Genomic DNA, 24,984 nt, shown 5'->3' with positions numbered 1-24,984 from the left:
GCTGCTTTTGCGTCCTGTTCAGTACACTACAAGTATGCAGCTGGCATGTGAAAAAGATGCTGCAGTATTTGGTGCTAAAGTATAAAAGTATAAAACTCCCTGGTGAGTTGCATCTTAGCCATATGGCACATACAAACTAGGTGAATGAGGACACATCTATAGGCTGCTGTATTTTGTTTTATCTTCTTAAATTTCCTGTGTTTATTTATTGTGGCGCAAGTCTAAGTATTCATATAAAATCTCAGGAGAAATTATGCATATAGTGTTACCAGTGAATCGTTTGAGTCAAAATGAACTTGTAAATTTAATTGTAAGTAATTAGTTGAAAGATGTGATATAAATTAAGTGCTTGAAAGAGAAATATATTTTATCCCAGACTGGTTTAAGCTTAGTCTGCGACTGCCAGGTGGCAAGGTAACTATGGGTAAGTCTGAGTGCTCTGCATATTCATTCAGTATAACTAGCTTACTATTACACTACTTCTTCCTTCCTCTGGGCTTGAATGATCACAAGTATAAATACAGTTTGAAACTGAACTTGGCTGTGACATTTGCTGACCTGATAATTTTGGACCAACTTCAGTCCGAGCATTTTGATTCAAGGGAACAGATGGTGTAGTGATAGTATTAGCTATAAGGAGATTGGGCAGGGATAGATATGTGTGGATACTGTAGTACTGTAGGTGAAATATATATATATATATATATATATAATGAAGAGGTGAAAGTTTATTGAAAATTCCAATAGGAAATCCAACTTTGGTGAGTATTCCGAAATCTTGTGAGTGCCGCCTTCACTTCTTTATTGTACCTATGGGACTGAGATCCTTGTGGAGGGCACCGGAGCATTATACCACTACACTGCAGAGAGTGCCGGGCTACTTGCAACATCTCTATCAATCTATCTATCTATCTATCTATCTATCTATCTATCTATCTATCTATCTATCTATCTTTATTTTTTCAGTCTGGCTTTTGGTATTTCAAGTTTTATAAGCTCTTTGTTCATACGATCATGCTATATTTTCTGAGATTTTTCCTTTTTTGTCCTCAAATAAATGGGAAATTTACCTTTCTACTGTAAACATCTGTATGGATAAAATAGAATATAGATGGCATCCAGTATATAGTATCAGATGAATGCAAAATACTTTTGTTTTGTTCAAATGCTTAGGGGAGGGGTTGGGGAATTCAGTTAGCTGTTTGTCTTAAGCTCCCTGGTAAAGTGCCTGTAGCTATTCTATTAGAAGCCTGTGGTCTGCCTGTAGATAGCCCCAAGACAACACTTCAATCAGATTTCTGCTTGCACACTCTGTATTATATGCTGCATCTGGGCTAGTCGTAAGGCTGACCACACACTGCTAATTGAATAGCTCAGGAGGGGGCAGCCAGGTTGGCACAGCGGCGTGGCTTGACATAGGGGTGTGGCATGGCACAAGAGGCGTTTGGTGGGGGACGTGGCTGTGTGTTTGCCCCTGCTGTACAATGCTGAGATTTGGCACATGTACTGAATGATGACTTTCCATATAATTAAAACTTGGTAAATCTTATAACAAGATTTGTTCTATAGATTTGTCTTAGTTGGAAAAAATTGATTACCTTTAAGTGTCTTTCTCACTGATACTTCATCTTCAGCAGTGTAGTAATACTAACCTTTTAGTCTGACCAGCGCTCTGTCAAAGCATGAACTATTCCTAAATCCTCAGGCCTCATCTTCTCCCTGCACGTTTCCTGTTACGGTATGCCTTGCAGTTGGCAAGAAACTGAGACCCCTGCTCATGCTGCCAGCATGTCAACCACATATTTGTCAATCTCAATCTGTAATTTAAAGGTTCGGCATGTGACTAAGTATATCGACTGTAAAACAAAAGACATTTTAACCCTATTTAAAACACTTCCATAATATTAAAAAAGGATATGAAAACCATTTGGTTTCCAACCAGTTTAAAGAAATACACAAAAAAACAATTGTAATGCATTAAACAGAGTTATAGGGATAAAAGTGGTTCACAGCCATTGGCATAAGAGGAATATGGAAGAAAGTCTTGCCCAGACAGAAATGAGGTGGATCTATGATTTAGGATCATTAGCACCTAAGTGGTTAAACCTCGATTTTTAGCTAAAATAGTCCTTTACACCCTCATTTATTTCCACTGTTTTAATGTTAGATGTGTTCCCCATGTGAATATCTATGCATCAGCACTTTATATCATGTATGTTATGCATCTTTTCATAGTGTATATTACACATGATCACACTAATGTTAGATGTGTTCCTCATGTTAATATCTATGCATCAGCACTTTATATCATGTATGTTATGCATCTTTTCATATTGTATATTACACATGATCACACTAATGTTAGATGTGTTCCTCATGTGAATATCTATGCATTAGCACTTTATATCATGTATGTTATGCATCTTTTCATATTGTATATTACACATGATCACACTAATGTTAGATGTGTTCCTCATGTGAATATCTATGCATTAGCACTTTATATCATGTATGTTATGCATCTTTTCATATTGTATATTACACATGATCACACTAATGTTAGATGTGTTCCTCATGTGAATATCTATGCATCAGCACTTTATATCATGTATGTTATGCATCTTTTCATATTCTATATTACACATGATCACACTAATGTTAGATGTGTTCCTCATGTGAATATCTATGCATTAGCACTTTATATCATGTATGTTATGCATCTTTTCATATTGTATATTACACATGATCACACTAATGTTAGATGTGTTCCTCATGTGACTATCTATGCATTAGCACTTTATATTATGAATGTTATGCCTCCTTCATATTATATATTGCACACGATCACACCAGTGTTTTAAATTTGTGTTTTATATTGTAGTTAGGATTGCAGTACTTTGTCCGGTATAAGAGCAAGGTTTTTCGACAGGTGATCCGACAACAGGTGGAACGCAAACAGACTGTGCGTTCCACAGCAGAATGTCGCGATTTCCGGAAGTATGACGCACTTCCGCCACTAGCCAAAGTTCCCGGTGGGCGGAAGCGGAACACGGTAGCGTGCGTTCCAGGGAGTTGGAATGCACACGATTTTTATTGTTTTTTAACCAAATAGAGGGGTCGGGATATAAATAGTTTATGTGGTTTGGATAAGGGGTATGAAATAATCCCCCCTATTATCCAGGCCATGGGAAATAAGCATAAAGAGGCTGATTATGTTCTGAACAGTCTGAACCAATCATATCACACTAGAGGATTTAAATACCCTGGGTTTTGGAGTCCACCATAAACCTGTAGCAGACGAGCTGTGAAAGTTGGGAGAGGAATAGAGGTTGTTGACCCAGTGATGAGAAGGGGCAGACATCCAGGGAAGTACGTGAATAACATCACACAAGCACTTTAGGGTGGGCACTTCTTGACACCCCACCTAATCTAGTACGCACACTTGCCCTAGCTATTGATGGATTCTGGTTTTATTAAAATTATTGTTTGTGTATATTTTGGAATAAACTGTACTCCACCATACAGTATATTCTCCCCTTTCTGCTTTATCGGTGGCACACGGATATTTGGAAGTGTTATCAATTTCAGACGGAAAGTGTCCTAATTGGTTGGAGGGATTGAAATCTTCCACAACAAGACTGAGAACCTATTTTATATTGCGAAGCGTGCGCGCATCTGCAAACTGTGAATTTGAATTGTGGACTTTTCGGAAGTGGGGGGTGACCACTTCAGCAGTTGTTGCTGCATCAATGAGTTGGAGTGCTGGTTTGAAATATTTCCTTTATTTCAAAATATAGTTTATTTATAATAGTGCTTTGCAATATAACTCAATGTTTCAGCTCACCTTGTTAGTGCGCTCAACATTTTATGTCTTTATTGAAAGGAGAAGACATTCTGTTTACCAGAAGTAAAAAATGATTCATATGGTTTGTGTAACTGCACTTAAATATACTTTCATTACAAACTGGAATTTAATTTTAAAACAAAAGTTTTCTATTATTTTCTTTTTTTTAAGGATACATAAGCAAAATAAACAATACGAAGAGTAAGTGCAGTATCCACATATAATTGTACAAACAGTGAGAAAGTTACTGTTTTTTTTATAATATTCTTTTCTATAGTAAAATATAATGCAAGCATTAGCAGCTCTGTTTACTTTATATTCAATGTTTATGTCAAATGAAAAAAACATTTTCCTACCAGCATCCCCACCAAAACTTCCCCTGCCAACTAGCAGAAGTTTGCAATTGAGGGATACCGCAGTTCAGGAGTAATCCATGTGACCACTGCCATGGATCCTCTCCCTCCACTGACAATGCTGGAGATCTCAAAAACAAGAGCTGTGTTCATATCCAACTGATACACTGATATGACAAAACCTTAATTCTCTGCAATTATCACCTTCCTTAGAAACCAGCAGTTTTTTTTATAGCTCTTCTCTCCCTCACTAGATCCAGTGTTGCAGTAGCAGGGCTCAGTGCTCCGAAACTGAGGGGGTCCTTGACATTAAATTGAACCCTCCCAAATGTTATTTGTGGGAAGGGGGCTTGTGAGTAAAAATGTACTGTATTTGTGTCTGAACAATTACTTTTACATTTTGCAAACATTGTAACCATTTTGTTGTTTTAGTAAAGTAATAAAAACTGAAGTTGATTTTTTTTTTTTTGGTTGAAAAGTCCATAATACATTTTGCAAAGTTACTGCACAACTTTTAGATTTTTTTGACAGACTACTGTAGTCTAATTATTTTAACACAATTACTGTTCCATCAGAAATAAATTCTAAAATGTATTACCCTATTTCTTCTTTTAACTTAGTGAAAGTATGGTTTACAATTGTAGTTCCAAGTCAATTATGTTTGTCTAATTGAAGTTAACAGTATTTTGAGATTATACACATTGTACAGCTGATGACAAAGTAAGGTTTTGTTTGAAATTGACAGCTGGTTCCCTGCCAGGCATTATTCTATACAGTACCAATGATGTCATATTCTAAAAATGATACTGTGGGAAAGTGCTGCAGTTGTAAATTATGTCAGCTTCATGTATTTGGGATTGTTGATGAAACTAGTAGAATATACTGCTTATAAACTGTATGATTTTAGGTAGGAGGTAGGTTCATACTGTATTTACCAACTCCCCATGGAGAATAATAGGTGAAACAATTAGCCACTAACAGAAATTATTTTCAAAACTCAGAATTAGTTTTGAGTGGAGTTAGTTTTGATATAGAATTTTACTTAGACCTCATCTAACCAAATGCACAATAAAGGAGGCCCCAATAGAAAAGAGCAGCTTTCTTCTCTTTTACAGTCTTGTATATGCCCCTCCTCCATAAACTTTCCATTCACAATGGTGGGGTATTGGCACCTTTTTGATCTGTAGTGAGCAGACCCACGATAACGGATGGGAGGAGCTTAAAACTGGACCACTAGAGCTTTCTTAGTGATCTGTAGGTTAAATGTTATTTATGATATATTTGTAATCTCTGCCCAAATCTGTTTGGTAGAGTTAGTATTGTGCTCATGATGGAAAACATACATTATTTGGATTTTTTGATTATTTTATTTATATGATACTAATGCCTGATGCATTTTGTCTTGTGTTCATGTCATGTAACAGGAACCTACATAAGTGCATTGTTCTTTTGGTCTGGAGCTTTACAATGTATATACATTTTGCACTGGGGTGTATCGTGTTACCAGCACCTGGGATCCTGGCGGTCAGCATCTGGACGCCGAGATCATGGCTGCAGAATGCCAGCGGGGAGGGGTTGCAACGAGCTCAGTGGCGACCGTTCTGTTTCCTCTCTATGGGTGTTGTGTATGGGTGGAATAAGAGAGACAGAGTAAGAGGTGGAGACAGAGGAGGAGAAATGATGGGAGGGGGGTTGTCAGTGAAGAGAGAAGTTGAATGAAGAGGAGAAAAAAAAAAGAAACACCAGGTAATGCCTGAAACAGTTGCTAGTGTATATCCAGTAGTTGTTTTGTGTTTTCCGGTAATACAGATGTAGTATACCTATTGGATCATTTTAAGTCAGTTTGAATTCATTATTTTGTGACCTTTAAAAACAGGTCATACAGCTCTTTTGTCACTTCTAATATACTTATTAAGGGCTCTATAATACTGTATATCTCCCTCTTTCTCCCTATTCCTCCCACAAGTTATGTAATACTGAGGCTGAAAGCTGCGCAGTTGTATTGGTTAATATTTACATAATATCCCAGTAAACACAAGTGGAACAGTTTCAGAATATACTAGATTTATTACCATCACGATATATAAATGCGAGTAATAGTGTCTGCTTATTTTTCATCTGCACTGTGTTTAAACTGAACTGTGTTTAAACTGAACTGTTCTTAACCCATCTTGGTACTCACTGTTTTCATCAAATTAAAACTGTCAAATGCTGTGAAGAAAGATCAGACAACATTTCTGGTCCATATATTCTGTAATGCCTAGAATGGGTTTTGAGCTCAGAGAGTATTAATCATTACCTTCAAATGTGTTGGGTATGTTGATAAGTTTTTGTAGCTCAATTACTTATTTTTGGTTTCTTACAGAATCTAATATAGAGGATGAAGTAATCCCATTACATGTGTCAAGCAATTTAGGAGAAGATATTATTATGTTTACAAATTCTGCACTTTCTTCAAATTTGCTACAAAATGAAACACAACAAAATGATGTAAACAACTTGCATATCAGAAGAAAACGGTTTATCTCATATCCAAGATACGTAGAACTCATGGTTACAGCAGATGCAAAAATGGTGCGCCATCATGGCCGAAACCTACAGCACTACGTTTTAACTCTAATGTCAATAGTAAGTAGTGGTCTTAATGCTTCCAAAATAATTTGTGTGAATGAATATATGTTGATACCATACCAGCATAAAAACTACTAATGCTCAATTGGATATAGTGTAACTTAATGCAAGTGTTCTATACATGTTAATATTTATTTATAGTATTAAATGCAAGAGTGGAAAATGGCTGCACCGCGCAGCTAAGCAAACTTTGGATTAGGGTCCAGAATGCTCAGAAGTGCAGAGCATGGGCGTGAAGAGGGCGGACTGTAGTTGCTGGGGATCTTTCACCTTCAAGCATTATTAGTATTAGTCGTACGCTCCAGTGGCAGTAGTTCTGGCACTGAATAAAGGCATGCATTTAAGCAGTACAGTAATGCAATACTATTTTATTCCCATCTTTATGTGCTCTTGTATACTATTGTTTGTAGAATAAGTGACTCATTTAGGATTAAAATGTAATAAATGTTTAATTTAATTGTTCTTCTAACTAGTTTTGTGGAAGTAATGCACTGTTTAGCTTACAGTTTCTTTTTATATGAGTATGTGGTTTTTTTTTTAAATAAAACAATACAACCTGTATTGTTTCTTTTTGTTTTTGCACTATTTTAAATGTTAAGAGAGATAATGGAACTTAGCTGGTTTAAGTAAATGGATTTATCAAGCACAGTGCATGGATCACATAGTCTACACGTATTTACAGATGGCTTGAGTGAGCTGGCAAGTCCTGTGCATTAGCGTTGGGCATCTTAATCGCATCGCTATGCAAATTATACACACAAGCAGACTCTGCTGATTACAGTGATATGTGGCATGCTTTTCTCTGTTGCATCTGCGGCTGTAACTGCATTCAAAATGGTACGTTAAGGTGTTTTCAGGGATATCACTGTCACGTACCATTTAGTATGCAGATACAGCCGTGGTCATACACAAAATATAAACATGCCACATATGATTTTTATCAGCAGAGTCTGTTTGTTCAAATAATTCACATAGCGATGTGAATAAGACACATTTTAATGGAAAAAGTCGTACGTAAAGATGCTTGGCACTACCCAGTCACGCCACGGTTTGGCGTGACTAGAAGGTCTGTTTAAGGTCTGTTTAATGTGCAGGGAGGCAGCATCATTGGGAGCATTCTAGAGAATACCACCAGTGAGGCATCTGATTGGCTCCAGATATATTCAGCAGCGTGACAACGACTTCAAACATATAGCCAAGGTCATTAAGAACTGTCTTCAGCGTAAAGTATAACAAGGAGTTCTGGAAGTGATGCTATGGCCTTAACATCATTGAGTCTGTCTGGTATTACATGAAGAGACAGAAGGATTTGAGTAAGCCTACATCCACAGAAGATCTGTGGTTAGTTCTTTAAGATGTTTGGAACAACCTCCCTACTGAGTTCCTTCAAAAACTAAAGGTGGGTACACACTAATAGATATATCTGCAGATCAATTGATCTGCAGATATATCTATGGACGGATCGGGCAGTGTGTTGAGCATACACACTGCCCGATCCGTCGGGGACTGACGTCATGAACTGGGCAGGCGTGTGTACACGCCCGCCCAGTTCAGCTGTCAATCACCGCCGGCCGCCGCAGCATGTGTACGGGCGGTCGGCCGACCGCCCCGTACACACACAGCGACGCGCCAATATATCGGTAGATATATTGCCCGTCGGCTGTGCTGCGCGGTCGACGCGATACGTCTGTGAACGACGGAGTTCACAGACGTATCGGCCGTACACACTGGCCGACGGTCCCACGATATATCGGCCGTTCACGAGAACGGCCGATATATCGACCAGTGTGTACGGGCCTTAAGTGTACCTAGAAGAACTGATGATGTTTTGAAGGCAAAGGGTGGTCACACCAAATATTTATTTTATTTAGATTTCTCTTCTGTTCATTCACTTTGCATTTTGTTAATTGATAAAAATAAACTATTAACACTTCTAATTTTTTAAAGCATTTTTACTTTGCAGCATTTTTCCACATCTGCTTTAAACAGTTGCACATTACTGTATATAATTAATTAATATATTTATATATTTATTTTTTTGTGTGAAAGCAAAGCTGTGTAGAGGAAATTAAATAATACCTGGTGTCAGTTAATTACTCAGTGTTAATTTTACCTGCAGCTTCCTCCTACAGGGTTACTCAGCCCCCCAAAAAGAGATACCAACAAATACAATAATGGAGGATGCGCTGGTAAAGAAAGGAGATTGTTTCTTCAACTCCTACACAATAACATACATACAATTACAGAAAAAAAAAATATATAAAACCATTACTAAAAGTCAGCTAGATTTTATCCCTATAACACATTTGCAGAGCTCCTTAGAGACATCACTTCCGTCTGAATATAACTAGCTGGAAATTCAGTCAATTGTTATAATCAGCAGCTTGTCTCAACTGATATGCAATGTCCTTATTAGTAAGAGGCTTCAGCTTGTTAGTATAGCCACTTTTTTACATTGATCCAAATAGAGACATAAGCGTTTTACAGTTGATGCAGATAATGAAGCAAAGTTAGTAACATTTAGAAGTTGCCTTTATGGTATAATGCAGGTTGGTCAGAGATAGAAAAAAGCAGTTTTGATTTAGTACTGCAGAAAGGTAGAGCTCATTTGAAGCAGCAAAGTTATGTGTTAGTCATGACAACACTTTATAATAAACAAATACCGCTTTTTTTATCCTCCTGGGCTGGTAATAGCTTTCACATCCACTCCCGGCTACTGGGTCACTGTCACAGCCATAGCGGGAGATGGAGTCCGGTGAATATAAACAGCACTCCAGGGATTCAGTAGTATCAGCTAGCTCTGTTGGGCATAAAACGCGTTTCCCTGCCTGTGCTAATTCTCAACGGCTTCCTCAGTCAATGTCCTATGGGCTTATGAGCTCTGTTTTTAAACCTAGTATGTGCGCCCCTTGTGCTTGCGTACTTCGACTGCTGCTCAAGCCTCTTTCCCACTGTGTTGCCTGTGCGCCTTGCACATGCGCATTCCGGTCGCTATTCAAGCCTCTATCTCGATTTCTCAAATGCGCATGTGCGGCAATTAGCTTATGCATTCCAAAGGCTTTGTTTGCATTCCAGCTGTGGCTGACGTTTGTCTATGTTAGGTAAAAATGTTTTTTCTATATATTATATGCTCTACATAATACCATTTCGCGGACCACATTAATAAACAGTAAAACATTTCTATGATCTTATATACACTGATTATTACAATTGGTATGGCAACCACATTATTTAGGTGAAATTGGAGATATTTAGCATCTTATATATATATGTAGAAAAAGATATAAACATATTAGTATACATTTCCACATAATGAGCTCAACATCTTTCATATGTCTCATGAGATACAGTTAAAAAACACACTATATACATATTTCAGAGCTCTTATAACTTAGACACATATAAAAACTTCATAATTCTCGTGTGTATATATATATATATATATATATATATATAGTGGGATACCATTATAAAGCACCCATTAACACATATATATGTGTATATATATATATATATTCTCTGCTATACCTTTAATTTATATAGCTACTGTACTTCTATTATTTTATTATCCTTTTATTATTTAATAGTCTAGAAATAACAGTCATATTAGTTAAAAAAATATTCTTAATATAACCCAAGTATAACTGTCATATTCATTTTCCTCAGTATTACACCAGTGTATCCTTAGGAATACATTCCCACCCCTATTTGCTCATCAAAATCCAGTATATTAGCAGCTAAATTTTAATCTTTCTCTCTAAATTAAGGACCAGACTACTATTCCAAAAAGTTAAAATTCAGAAAACTATACTGCCAAAAACTTCCCAGCTATCTTCCATTTCCAACGTATAGCACTCAGAGGGGCCTCTTGTAGTGCCAACGATGGAGATGGAGTGCTGTAACAAAGACACTTTTATATGTTATTCAATTCAATGGTGTAATTTAGCCCATCTGGGACCAATGTACCAAGTTGGTGAATCCAATATGCTTCCCGACGACAAAGAAGCCCGAATCTGTCCCCACCTCTCAGTGTAATACGTATCTGTTATATTCCTCTAACCGATACCTCTTTTATGGTGGACTTACATTGAAATATATGGCTGGATAATGGATGTGTCTTTTTCCCTTTATTGATGTTACGCCAGTGTTCCATGAATCTTATGGGCCCTACACACTGGCAGATCCGCCGCTGAGCTGCCCGACAGCGGACGGATACGGCTGACAGGCGACCCGGTGGTGGTGGAGCAGTGACTAGGGGAGTGACCCAGCTCCATGGCAGTGCAGGCAAATATGGACGAGATGGCCACATGCACAAACGACGGGGCACCAGCGATGAACGAGCGCGGGGCTGCACATCGTTCATCGCTGATGCCTCCACACTGAAAGATATGAATGGTATCTCATTCATTAAATAACGAGATAGTTAATATCTTTAAGTATTATCACCCAGTGTGTAGGGCCCATAATATGTAATGTACATGTAGTTCTACTTACATACTGTTTCCCACTGCCACATTGTATCATGTAAATCAAATATGTGGACCTACAGTTAATGAAACCCTTTGTCTGAAATTTCTTACCATTATGGTGTGAGACAAATTCGGTCATCTTGCTATCTGTATGATCACATGTATTGCAACCAGTTCTACCACATCTGTAGAACCCTTCTGGTTTTGTGGGAAGCCAGGTGTTGTTGGACTTTTCTTTAGCTTTTCTATATTCAAAATGGCTCGAAACAAGGCTTGATTTTAGATTGTCAGATTTTCTAAATATTACCCTTCCTTCTAAAAGTAATTCCTCTTTTAATAATGAGTCTAATTTAAGTATCGAGGAGTTTTTTTTATTATTGTTTGACTCTCTCGCACAATCATTGTATTTTGTCATAAATAAAGCTGACCTATCTACGCTTTTTGGTACATTTTCCTTTCTTGGTCTCTGGCGTTCAGCCAACAAATCTTTCCTCTCTATTGCATCAACTTCATCTTTTGGTTCTTGAAGTATCTCGGGTATCCCTGCTCTAGAAAAGGTTGGACCAATAATTCCATTTGTCTTCTATATGAATTTTCTGTATTGCAATTCAGTTTAATCCTGATAAATTGACCCTTTGGTATATTTACCTTCCAAGTTTTTGCATGAGAACAATTCAAATTAAGATACCTATTTTGGTCCACTGCTTTTATATATGTCTTAGTTACCAACTGATTATCATGTACTAAAACTTAAATATCAAGAAAGTTAATATTAGTGAAACTATGTGTTGATGTAAATGTAGGTTCATATTTGAGTATGGGTAGATAGGGGTATTGGCGACCAGCTGGTGTTTTTATATACCAAAATATTTAGCGGACTAGTATCGTATATATAGGACTGGATTAAGGAAGAAACTCCTTTTTATGAAAAAGAAAAATAACAATTTATTTTATCAATAAAAACTATATATTTTACACTTGCTTTCTAAAAGATACATATAAAACCGATTCCTCTACAGATATAAAAAATGTATTAAAACGGATTATATAGTAAAAAGCAGTTGTATAAAAATATTTTAAGACATAGAATGGAAAGAAATAAAAATATTTTTTAAAAAATTAGTAGTTAGTAAAAAACAGCTTAACTTAGGGTGGAAGGTCATACAGGAGATCCCAACGCGTTTCGTCTGTCTGACTTCATCAAGGGGTAGGTTCATATTTATTTATGTTCAAACTTTCAACAAAAGTGTACAAAGTGTCTAAACCCCCATCCCAAACAAAAAATAAATCATCAATATATCGGCCATAGAGGACCAGGTTCGCCCCAAATCCACCGCCCCACACATGTTACTCCTCAAAGTAGCCAAAAGTTACATCGGCCACTTTGAGAAAGAACAAGTGTGGGGAAACGGATTTGGGGCGAACCTGGTCCTCTATGACCAATATAGTGATGATTTATTTTTGCACACTTTCGTTGAAAGTTTGAACACAAATAAATATGGACTTAAGTTTACATCAACACATAGTTTCACTAATATTAACTTTCTTGATATTTCAGCTTTAGTACATGATAATCGGTTGGTAACAGATATATATATGTATAAAAACAGTGGACCAAAATACTGTAGGTATCTTAATTTTAAGAGTTCTCATGCAAAAACTTGGAAGGTAACTATACCAAAGGGTCAAATTATCAGGATTAAACGGAATTGCACTACAGAAAATTCATATAGAAGAGAAATGGAATTATTGGTCCAATCTTTTCTAGAGCAGGGATACGCAAGAGAGATACTTCAAGAAGCAAAAGATGAAGTTGATGCAATAGAGAGGAAAGATTTGTTGGCTGAACGCCAGAGACCAAGAAAGGAAAATGTACCAAAAAGCGAAGATAGGTCAGCTTTATTTATGACAAAATACAATGATTGTGCGAGAGAGATTCAAACAATAATAAAAAAAACTCCTCGATACTTAAATTAGACTCATTATTAAAAGAGGAATTGCATTTAGAAGGAAGGGTAATATTTAGAAAGTCTGACAATCTAAAATCAAGCCTTGTTTCGAGCCATTTTGAATATAGAAAAGCTAAAGAAAAGTCCAACAACACCTGGCTTCCCACAAAACCAGAAGGGTTCTACAGATGTGGTAGAACTGGTTGTAATACATGTGATCATACAGATAGGAAGATGACCGAATTTGTCTCACACCATAATGGTAAGAAGTTTCACATAAAGGGTTTCATTAACTGTAGGTCCACATATTTGATTTACATGATACAATGTGGCAGTGGGAAACAGGGGTTCACTACGATATGCCGGCGGTCGGGCTCCCGGCGACCAGCATACCGGCGCCGGGAGCCCGACCGCTGGCTTACCGACAGTGTGGCGAGCGCAAATGAGCCCCTTGCGGGCTCGCTGCGCTCGCCAGGCTACGGGCACGGTGGCGTGCTACGCTACGCGCGCCACACTATTTTATTCTCCCTCCAGGGGGGTCGTGGACCCCCACGAGGGAGAATAAGTGTCGGTATGCCGGCTGTCGGGATCCCAGCGCCGGTATACTGTGCGCCGGGATCCTGTCAGTCGGCATACAGAAGACCACCCGGGAAACAGTATGTAGGTAGAACTACATGTACGTCTCCTATATATTAGTCCAGATCTGTCACTCTGTGACTGTGTGGCTAACACTGGGCATGGCTAGGAGCTCTCATTGGGTTAGCAGCAGGTCTATCACACCCAGTCCACAGCTGATTGGGTGAGAAACGTCCTCCCACACAGATTACATCCAATGGGAGGATCTGCCCTTTGGCTATTGTGTGTTCCCACAGCAGGATTAACAATGGGGCTGATGGAGCTGCAGCTCCAGGCCCACATCCCAAAATAGGCCCACTGCATCTGCAGCAACATACCCTCCAACAATTTACACATAAACATCGATACAAATTCCAAAAGGGGGCGTGGTCACGGGTACAGTTGTGTGACCACGCCCCCTTTCCTATACTTTCAATGGAAGTTTGGAGAGCCATAAATCGGTACAGACCATAAAAAAAAGGTACTGTACCTGCCAGAAAGGTGCAGCTGGAGGGTATGCCACTGCATCTGCAGCAAGTCTCTGCGCTGTAGATAGGGAAAAAAAATCCTTTTACTGCAGCGTCCTGGGGGGGGTCATTCCGACCTGTTCGCATGCTGCATTTTTTCGCAGCCGTGTGAACGGGTCTGAACTGCGGCTGCGCGCGGGCCCCAATGCGCATGCATGTCATTGCCCGGCGACAGCCGTCGCCAGGCAGCGACCAGAGCAATGACAGAAGTGTTCACAGCGGCGAACACTAGAAGATTGACAGGCAGAAGGCGGATCTGGGTTTTTGGGGAGTAGTGAGGCGAATGCAAGTGTGTCGAGGCATTTGCAGGGCGGGTGCCTGACGTCAATTCCGGGACCTTACAGTCTGAGGTGATCACAGTGGGTGAGTAAGTCAGATACTGCTCAGAAACTGCACATAATGTTTTTGCATAGCTCGACTGCACAAGCGATCGCACCCTTGCTATGCAAAAAAACCCTCTCCCAAAGGCGGCGTCTATCTGATTGCACGGGCAGCAAAAGGTTGCAGCGTGAGATCAACTCGGACTGACCCCTATGTCCTGCTGCCAGTTCGCCTGCCCCCTTGGGCATCAACAATCCCCACTCCCTAGTGGCGGCGCAGGTGGAACAAAAGCTGCTGCAGCCACTGGCATAAGATGTGTATGAAAGCGGCGCAGCGGAAGACTTTCATAGCCCTCCTTGCGCCGCATACTCTCTGAGCCTCGGAATCTACTCTGCGCGTGATGTCACAGAAGTGCCTCCCCGCCACGGCCAGATCCCCAGAGGCCCTGACTCCGCAACACAGCACCTGGGCTGTCGGCCTGGAAGCCCGAGATGGCTAATGTAACGGATAGATTAGGTGATATCGCGGAGGGTAATGTCTGGACGCTGAATCAATGTGAAAGGTGACAATGCTGTGCAGTACAGTGGGTGTGCAGTGTCACTGACACTGCACTTACCTTTTACATTGATTCAGTGAGTCAGTCAGTTCTGCCAGCCAGTCACTATTGTTAGCGCTGGTGTCCCAGTGCGCCACATTACAGGGAAGTAGACACACTAAATAAACTACAGATCTAAGCAGCCCTTAGCGCCAAAGCATTCCGGCGCTAAGGGTTGCTGGGAGCTGTAGTTTATTGAGTGCATCTTCTTCTGTGTACTGCGGCGCGTTGGGACACCGGCGCTAACAATAGTGCTTGGCTGCAGTGCGAGTTTCCGGGAGAGCCACTGCCAAAGGGAGTACAGCAGCTTAGCTGCTTCCAGGAGCAGAAGCATTACCCGCCCCTCCCAGACTCTCAGTGGCTCCGGAACCCCCCCCCACCCACAGCACCTCTGCACCCGCCCATCCTCCACTGGCGGCACCACTGCACCCGCCTCACCTCCAGAACCCCGGCAACCGCTCCTCCCCCACCTGCCACACCCATGCACCAGCCCCTCCCCCACCCGCGGCACCACTGCACCAGCCCACTCCACACATACCACCCCCGCACCACCCCTCCCCCACCCTCGGCACCCCTGGACCCCTTCTCCCATCCGCGTCTTCCCTGCACCCGCCACTCCCCCAACCACAGCACCTAGTAGGTGATTCATCAGGCCCTGCATGCGCTGTTCATGCCATGTCAAGGAGCTACGACCACTTAACTATCGCACGGCCTTTGTCCATGCAATATTTAACCACTCACACAATTATGATTGGAGGTAATACTCCATATAATACAAATATTGCACGCAACAAGGGCGTGCAAGGTTAAGGGGGTGTATCCCCTTACGATGGTGTGAAGAGAGCCCGTAAGGCGCGATGAATCACCTAGTTACATATAAGATTCATGGAACACTGGCGTGACATCAATAAAGGGATAAAGACACATCCATCATGCAGCCGTATATTTAGATGTAAGTCCACCATGAAAGAGGTATCGGTTAAAGGAATATAACAGATACGTATTACACCGAGAGGTGGGGACAGATTCGGCTTCTTTGTCGTCGGGAAGCATATTGGATTCACCAACTTGGTACATTGGTCCCAGATGGGCTAAATTACACCATTGAATTGAATAACATATAAAAGTGTCTTTGTTACAGCACTCCATCTCCATGCTATACATTGGAAATGGAAGATAGCTGAGAAGGTTTTGGCGGTATAGTTTTCCGAATTGTGTACTTTTTGGAATAGTATTGTGTTCCTTAATTTAGAGAGAAAGATTCAAATTTAACTGCCAATATACTGGATTTTGATGAGCAAATAGGGGTGGGAATGTATTCCTAAGGATACACTGCTGTATTACTGAAGAAAATTGATATGACAGTTATACTTGGGTTATTTTAAGAATATTAAACATTTTTAAGGACTTATTAATGTATTACTGAGGAAAACTAATATGACTGTGATATCTTGACTATTAAATATTAAAAAGATAATAAAATAATAGAAGTTCAGTAGCTATATAAATTAAAGGTATAGCAGAGAATATATATATATATATATATATATATATATATATACATACATATACACTGCTCAAAAAAATAAAGGGAACACTAAAATAACACATCCTGGATCTGAATGAATGAAATATTCTTATTAAATACTTTGTTCTTTACATAGTTGAATGTGCTGACAACAAAATCACACAAAAATTATCAATGGAAATCAAATTTATTAACCCATGGAGGTCTGGATTTGGACTCACACTCAAAATGAAAGTGGAAAAACACACTACAGGCTGATCCAACTTTGATGTAATGTCCTTAAAACAAGTCAAAATGAGGCTCAGTAGTGTGTGTGGCCTCCACGTGCCTGTATGACCTCCCTACAATGCCTGGGCATGCTCCTGATGAGGTGGCGGATGGTCTCCTGAGGGATCTCCTCCCAGACCTGGACTAAAGCATCCGCCAACTCCTGGACAGTCTGTGGTGCAACGTGGCGTTGGTGGATGGAGCGAGACATGATGTCCCAGAAGTGCTCAATTGGATTCAGGTCTGGGGAACGGGTGGACAAGTCCATAGCATCAATGCCTTCGTCTTGCAGGAACTGCTGACACACTCCAGCCACATGAGGTCTAGCATTGTCTTGCATTAGGAGGAACCCAGGGCCAACCGCACTAGCATATCGTCTCACATGGGGTCTGAGGATCTCATCTCGTTACCTAATGGCAGTCAGGCTACCTCTAGCGAGCACATGGAGGGCTGTGCGGCCCCCCAAAGAAATGCCACCCCACACCATTACTGACACACTGCCAAACCGGTCATGCTGGAGGATGTTGCAGGCAGCAGAACATTCTCCTTGGCGTCTCCAGACTCTGTCATGTCTGTCACATGTGCTCAGTGAGAACCTGCTTTCATCTGTGAAGAGCACAGGGTGCCAGTGGCGATTTTGCCAATCTTGGTGTTCTCTGGCAAATGCCAAACATCCTGCACAGTGTTGGGCCCTCATACCACCCTCATGGAGTCTGTTTCTGATCGTTTGAGTAGACACATGCACATTTGTGGCTTGCTGGAGGTCATTTTGCAGGGCTCTGGCAGTGCTCCTCCTGTTCCTCCTTGCACAAAGGCGGAGGTAGTGGTCCTGCTGCTGGGTTGTTGCCTTCCTACGGCCTCCTCCACGTCTCCTGATGTACTGGCCTGTCTCCTGGTAGCGCCTCCATGCTCTGGACACTATGCTGACAGACACAGCAAGCCTTCTTGCCACAGCTCGCATTGATGTGCCATCCTGGATGAGCTGCACTACCTGAGCCACTTGTGGGTTGTAGACTCCGTCTCATGCTACCACTAGAGTGAAAGCACCGCCAGCTTTCAAAAGTGACCAAAACATCAGCCAGAAAGCATAGGAGCTGAGAAGTGGTCTGTGGTCACCACCTGCAGAACAACTCCTTTATTGGGGGTGTCTTGCTAATTGCCTATAATTCCCACCTGTTGTCTATTCCATTTGCACAACAGCATGTGAAATTGATTGTCAATCAGTGTTGCTTCCTAAGTGGACAGTTTGATTTCACAGAAGTGTGATTGACTGGAGTTACATTGTGTTGTTTAAGTGTCCCCTTTATTTTTTTGAACAGTGTGTATATATATTTCTCTATCGTCCTAGTGGATGCTGGGGTTCCTGAAAGGACCATGGGGAATAGCGGCTCCGCAGGAGACAGGGCACAAAAAGTAAAGCTTTCCGATCAGGTGGTGTGCACTGGCTCCTCCCCCTATGACCCTCCTCCAAGCCTCAGTTAGATTTTTGTGCCCGGCCGAGAAGGGTGCAATCTAGGTGGCTCTCCTAAAGAGCTGCTTAGAAAAGTTTAGCTTAGGTTTTTTATTTTACAGTGAGTCCTGCTGGCAACAGGATCACTGCAACGAGGGACTTAGGGGAGAAGAAGTGAACTCACCTGCGTGCAGGATGGATTGGCTTCTTGGCTACTGGACATCAGCTCCAGAGGGACGATCACAGGTACAGCCTGGATGGTCACCGGAGCCTCGCCGCCGGCCCCCTTGCAGATGCTGAAACAAGAAGAGGTCCAGAATCGGCGGCAGAAGACTCCTCAGTCTTCTAAAGGTAGCGCACAGCACTGCAGCTGTGCGCCATTTTCCTCTCAGCACACTTCACACGGCAGTCACTGAGGGTGCAGGGCGCTGGGAGGGGAGCGCCCTGGGAGGCAAATGAAAACCTATTTGGCTAAAAAATACCTCACATATAGCCTCCGGGGGCTATATGGAGATATTTAACCCCTGCCAGAATCCACTAAAGAGCGGGAGACGAGCCCGCCGTAAATGGGGCGGGGCCTATCTCCTCAGCACACAGCGCCATTTTCCTTACACAGCTCCGCTGGTCAGGACGGCTCCCAGGTCTCTCCCCTGCACTGCACTACAGAAACAGGGTAAAACAAGAGAGGGGGGGCAAAATAGTGGCAAAAATTATATTATAAAAGCAGCTATACAGGGAGCACTTATTATAAGGCTATCCCTGTCATATATATAGCGCTTTGGTGTGTGCTGGCAGACTCTCCCTCTGTCTCCCCAAAGGGCTAGTCGGGTCCTGTCTTCGTTAAGAGCATTCCCTGTGTGTCTGCTGTGTGTCGGTACGTGTGTGTCGACATGTATGAGGACGATATTGGTGTGGAGGCGGAGCAATTGCCAAATATGGGGATGTCACCTCCTAGGGGGTCGACACCAGAATGGATGCCTTTATTTATGGAATTACGGGATAGTGTCAACACGCTAAAGCAGTCGTTTGACGACATGAGACGGCCGGACAATCAATTAGTGCCTGTCCAGGCGCCTCAAACACCGTCAGGGGCTGTAAAACGCCCTTTGCCTCAGTCGGTCGACACAGACCCAGACACAGGCACTGATTCCAGTGGCGACGGTGACGAATCAACCGTATTTTCCAGTAGGGCCACACGTTATATGATTTTGGCAATGAAGGAGGCGTTACATTTAGCTGATACTACAGGTACCACTAAACAGGGTATTATGTGGGGTGTGAAAAAACTACCTATAGTTTTTCCTGAATCAGAAGAACTAAATGAGGTGTGTGATGAAGCGTGGGTTGCCCCCGATAAAAAGATGCTAATTTCAAAGAAGTTATTGGCTTTATACCCTTTCCCGCCAGAGGTTAGGGCGCGCTGGGAAACACCTCCTAGGGTGGACAAGGCGCTCACACGCTTATCTAAACAAGTGGCGTTACCCTCTCCTGAGACGGCCGCACTTAAAGATCCAGTAGATAGGAGGATGGAAAATATCCAAAAAAGTATATACACACATACAGGTGTTATACTACGACCAGCTATAGCGACAGCCTGGATGTGCAGTGCTGGAGTAGCTTGGTCAGAGTCCCTGATTGAAAATATTGATACCCTGGATAGCGACAATGTTTTACTGTCTTTAGAGCAAATAAAGGATGCATTTCTTTATATGCGTGATGCACAGAGGGATATCTGCACACTGGCATCACGGGTAAGTGCTATGTCCATTTCGGCCAGAAGAAGTTTATGGACGCGACAGTGGTCAGGCGATGCGGACTCAAAACGGCATATGGAAGTTTTGCCGTATAAAGGGGAGGAGTTATTTGGAGTCGGTCTATCAGATTTGGTGGCCACGGCTACAGCCGGGAAATCCACCTTTTTACCTCAAGTTACTCCCCAACAGAAAAAGACACCGACTTTTCAACCGCAGCCCTTTCGTTCCTTTAAAAACAAGAGAGCAAAGGGATATTCATATCTGCCACGAGGCAGAGGAAGGGGGAAGAGACAGCAACAGGCAGCTCCTTCCCAGGAACAGAAGCCCTCCCCCGCTTCTACAAAAGCCTCAGCATGACGCTGGGGCTTCTCAAGCGGACTCGGGGGCGGTGGGCGGTCGTCTCAAGAATTTCAGCGCGCAGTGGGCTCACTCGCAGGTAGATCCCTGGATCCTGCAGATAATATCTCAGGGATACAGGTTGGAACTAGAGACAGATCCACCTCGCCGTTTCCTGAAGTCTGCTTTACCAACGTCCCCCTCCGAAAGGGAGACGGTCTTGGAAGCCATTCACAAGCTGTACTCTCAGCAGGTGATAGTCAAGGTACCTCTTCTACAACAAGGAAAGGGGTATTATTCCACTCTATTTGTGGTACCGAAGCCGGATGGCTCGGTAAGACCTATTCTAAATCTGAAGTCATTGAACCTGTACATAAAGAAGTTCAAGTTCAAGATGGAGTCACTCAGAGCAGTGATAGCGAACCTGGAAGAAGGGGACTTTATGGTATCCTTGGACATCAAGGATGCGTACCTCCACGTTCCAATTTACCCCTCACACCAGGGGTACCTCAGGTTCGTCGTACAAAACTGTCACTATCAGTTTCAGACGCTGCCGTTCGGATTGTCCACGGCACCTCGGGTCTTTACAAAGGTAATGGCCAAGATGATGATTCTTCTTCGAAGAAAAGGCGTATTAATTATCCCATACTTGGACGATCTCCTGATAAGGGCAAGGTCCAGAGAACAGCTAGAGATGGGATTAGCACTGTCTCAAGAAGTGCTAAAACAGCACGGGTGGATTCTGAATATTCCAAAATCCCAGTTAATGCCAACAACTCGTCTGCTGTTCCTAGGGATGATTCTGGACACGGTTCAGAAAAAGGTTTTTCTCCCGGAGGAAAAAGCCAAGGAGTTATCCGAGCTTGTCAGGAACCTCCTAAAACCAGGAAAGGTGTCTGTACATCAATGCACAAGAGTCCTGGGAAAAATGGTGGCTTCTTACGAAGCAATTCCATTCGGCAGATTCCACGCAAGAATTTTCCAGAGGGATCTGTTGGACAAATGGTCAGGGTCGCATCTTCAGATGCACCAGCGGATAACCCTGTCTCCAAGGACAAGGGTATCTCTTCTGTGGTGGTTGCAGAGTGCTCATCTATTGGAGGGCCGCAGATTCGGCATACAGGATTGGATCCTGGTGACCACGTACGCCAGCCTGAGAGGCTGGGGAGCAGTCACACAAGGAAGAAACTTCCAGGGAGTGTGGACGAGCCTGGAAACGTCTCTTCACATAAACATTCTGGAACTAAGAGCAATCTACAATGCTCTAAGCCAGGCAGAACCTCTGCTTCAGGGAAAACCGGTGTTGATCCAGTCGGACAACATCACGGCAGTCGCCCATGTGAACAGACAGGGCGGCACAAGAAGCAGGAGTGCAATGGCAGAAGCTGCAAGGATTCTTCGCTGGGCAGAGAATCATGTGATAGCACTGTCAGCAGAGTTCATCCCGGGAGTGGACAACTGGGAAGCAGACTTCCTCAGCAGACACGACCTTCACCCGGGAGAGTGGGGACTTCATCCAGAAGTCTTCCACATGCTGGTAACCCGTTGGGAAAGACCAATGGTGGACATGATGGCGTCTCGCCTCAACAAAAAACTGGACAGGTATTGCGCCAGGTCAAGAGATCCGCAGGCAATAGCTGTGGACGCGCTGGTAACGCCTTGGGTGTACCAGTCGGTGTATGTGTTTCCTCCTCTGCCTCTCATACCAAAAGTATTGAGAATTATACGGCAAAGAGGCGTAAGAACGATACTAGTGGTTCCGGATTGGCCAAGAAGGACTTGGTACCCGGAACTTCAAGAGATGATCACGGAAGATCCGTGGCCTCTACCTCTAAGGAGGGACTTGCTTCAGCAGGGTCCCTGTCTGTTTCAAGACTTACCGCGGCTGCGTTTGACGGCATGGCGGTTGAACGCCGGATCCTAAAGGAAAAAGGCATGCCGGAAGAAGTCATTCCTACTTTGATTAAAGCAAGGAAGGAAGTAACCGTGCAACATTATCACCGCATTTGGCGAAAATATGTTGCGTGGTGCGAGGATCGGAGTGCTCCGACGGAGGAATTTCATCTGGGTCGATTCCTACATTTCCTGCAATCAGGATTGTCTATGGGTCTCAAATTGGGATCTATTAAGGTTCAAATTTCGGCCCTGTCGATTTTCTTCCAGAAAGAATTGGCTTCAGTCCCTGAAGTCCAGACTTTTGTTAAGGGAGTGCTGCATATACAGCCTCCTGTGGTGCCTCCAGTGGCACCGTGGGATCTCAATGTGGTTTTGGATTTTCTAAAATCTCATTGGTTTGAACCACTAAAAAATGTGGATTTGAAATATCTCACATGGAAAGTGACCATGCTACTAGCCCTGGCTTCGGCCAGGAGAGTGTCAGAACTGGCAGCTTTATCTTACAAAAGCCCATATCTGATTTTCCATTCGGACAGGGCGGAACTGCGGACTCGTCCGCATTTTCTCCCTAAGGTGGTGTCAGCATTTCATCTGAACCAGCCTATTGTAGTGCCTGCGGCTACAAGTGACTTGGAGGACTCCAAGTTACTGGACGTTGTCAGAGCATTGAAAATATATATTGCAAGGACAGCTGGAGTCAGAAAATCTGACTCGTTGTTTATATTGTATGCACCCAACAAGATGGGTGCTCCTGCGTCTAAGCAGACGATTGCTCGGTGGATCTGTAGCACAATCCAACTTGCACATTCTGTGGCAGGCCTGCCACAGCCTAAATCTGTAAAGGCCCACTCCACAAGGAAGGTGGGCTCATCTTGGGCGGCTGCCCGAGGGGTCTCGGCATTACAACTTTGCCGAGCAGCTACGTGGTCAGGGGAGAACACGTTTGTAAAATTTTACAAATTTGATACTCTGGCTAAGGAGGACCTGGAGTTCTCTCATTCGGTGCTGCAGAGTCATCCGCACTCTCCCGCCCGTTTGGGAGCTTTGGTATAATCCCCATGGTCCTTTCAGGAACCCCAGCATCCACTAGGACGATAGAGAAAATAAGAATTTACTTACCGATAATTCTATTTCTCGGAGTCCGTAGTGGATGCTGGGCGCCCATCCCAAGTGCGGATTATCTGCAATAATTGTACATAGTTATTGTTAACTAATTCGGGTTATTGTTGTAGGGAGCCATCTTTCAGAGGCTCCTCTGTTATCATACTGTTAACTGGGTTTAGATCACAAGTTGTACGGTGTGATTGGTGTGGTTGGTATGAGTCTTACCCGGGATTCAAAATTCCTCCCTTATTGTGTACGTTCGTCCGGGCACAGTACCTAACTGAGGCTTGGAGGAGGGTCATAGGGGGAGGAGCCAGTGCACACCACCTGATCGGAAAGCTTTACTTTTTGTGCCCTGTCTCCTGCGGAGCCGCTATTCCCCATGGTCCTTTCAGGAACCCCAGCATCCACTACGGACTCCGAGAAATAGAATTATCGGTAAGTAAATTCTTATTATATATATATATATATATATATATATGTTAATGGGTTCTTTATAATGGTATCCCACTATATATATATATATATATATATATACATACATATACATATACAAGAATTATGAAGTTTTTATATGTGTCTAAGTTATAAGAACTGTAAAATATGTATATAGTTTTTTTTTAACTCTATCTCACTAGACATATGAGAGATATTGAGCTCTATATGTGGAAATGTATGCTAATATGTTTAAATCTTTAAATATAGATGCAGGTTGAGTATCCCATATCCAAATATTCCAAAATACGGAATATTCAGAAATACGGAATTTGTGGAGCGTGCGTGAGATAGTGAAACCTTTGTTTTCTGATGGCTCAATGTACACAAACTTTGTTTAATACACAAAGTTATTAAAAATATTGTATTAAATGACCTTCAGGCTGTGTGTATAAGGTGTATATGAAACATAAATAAATTGTGTGAATGTACACACACATTGTTTAATGAACAAAGTTATTACAAATATTGGCTAAATTTACCTTCAGGCTATGTGTATAAGGTGTATACGAAACATAAATGCATTCTGTGCTTAGACTTAGGTCCCATCGCCATGATATCTCATTATGGTATGCAATTATTCCAAAATACGGAAAAATCCGATATCCAAAATACTTCTGGTCCCAAGCAGTTTGGATAAGGGATACTCAACCTGTATATATATATATATATATATATATATATATATATATATGATCATAGAAATGTTTTACTGTTTATTATTGTGGTCCGCGAAATGGTATTATGTAGAGCATATAATATGTAAAAAAAAGTTTTTACCTAACAGAGAAACGTCAGCTGCAGCTGGAATTCAAACAAAATGGGCTCCATCCATTAGGCCTAGATCAGG

General features: G+C 42.1%; 1 protein-coding gene across 2 annotated transcripts in view; it reads left to right on the top strand.

Annotated features, from left to right (window-relative positions):
- Window positions 1–24,984, top strand: part of ADAMTS20 (ADAM metallopeptidase with thrombospondin type 1 motif 20) — a 406,022-nt gene that overhangs the window by 94,952 nt on the left and 286,086 nt on the right. For both annotated transcript variants that reach the window (XM_063927338.1, XM_063927339.1), the window contains exon 4: window positions 6,563–6,825. In XM_063927338.1, coding sequence (XP_063783408.1) covers window positions 6,563–6,825 — 263 coding nt within the window. The remainder of the gene's footprint in view (window positions 1–6,562; window positions 6,826–24,984) is intronic.

Source organism: Pseudophryne corroboree, chromosome 6 (genome assembly GCF_028390025.1).
Source record: "Pseudophryne corroboree isolate aPseCor3 chromosome 6, aPseCor3.hap2, whole genome shotgun sequence".
In the NCBI taxonomy this organism is placed as follows: domain Eukaryota; kingdom Metazoa; phylum Chordata; class Amphibia; order Anura; family Myobatrachidae; genus Pseudophryne; species Pseudophryne corroboree.
This window is presented reverse-complemented; position numbering and strand designations above follow the sequence as displayed.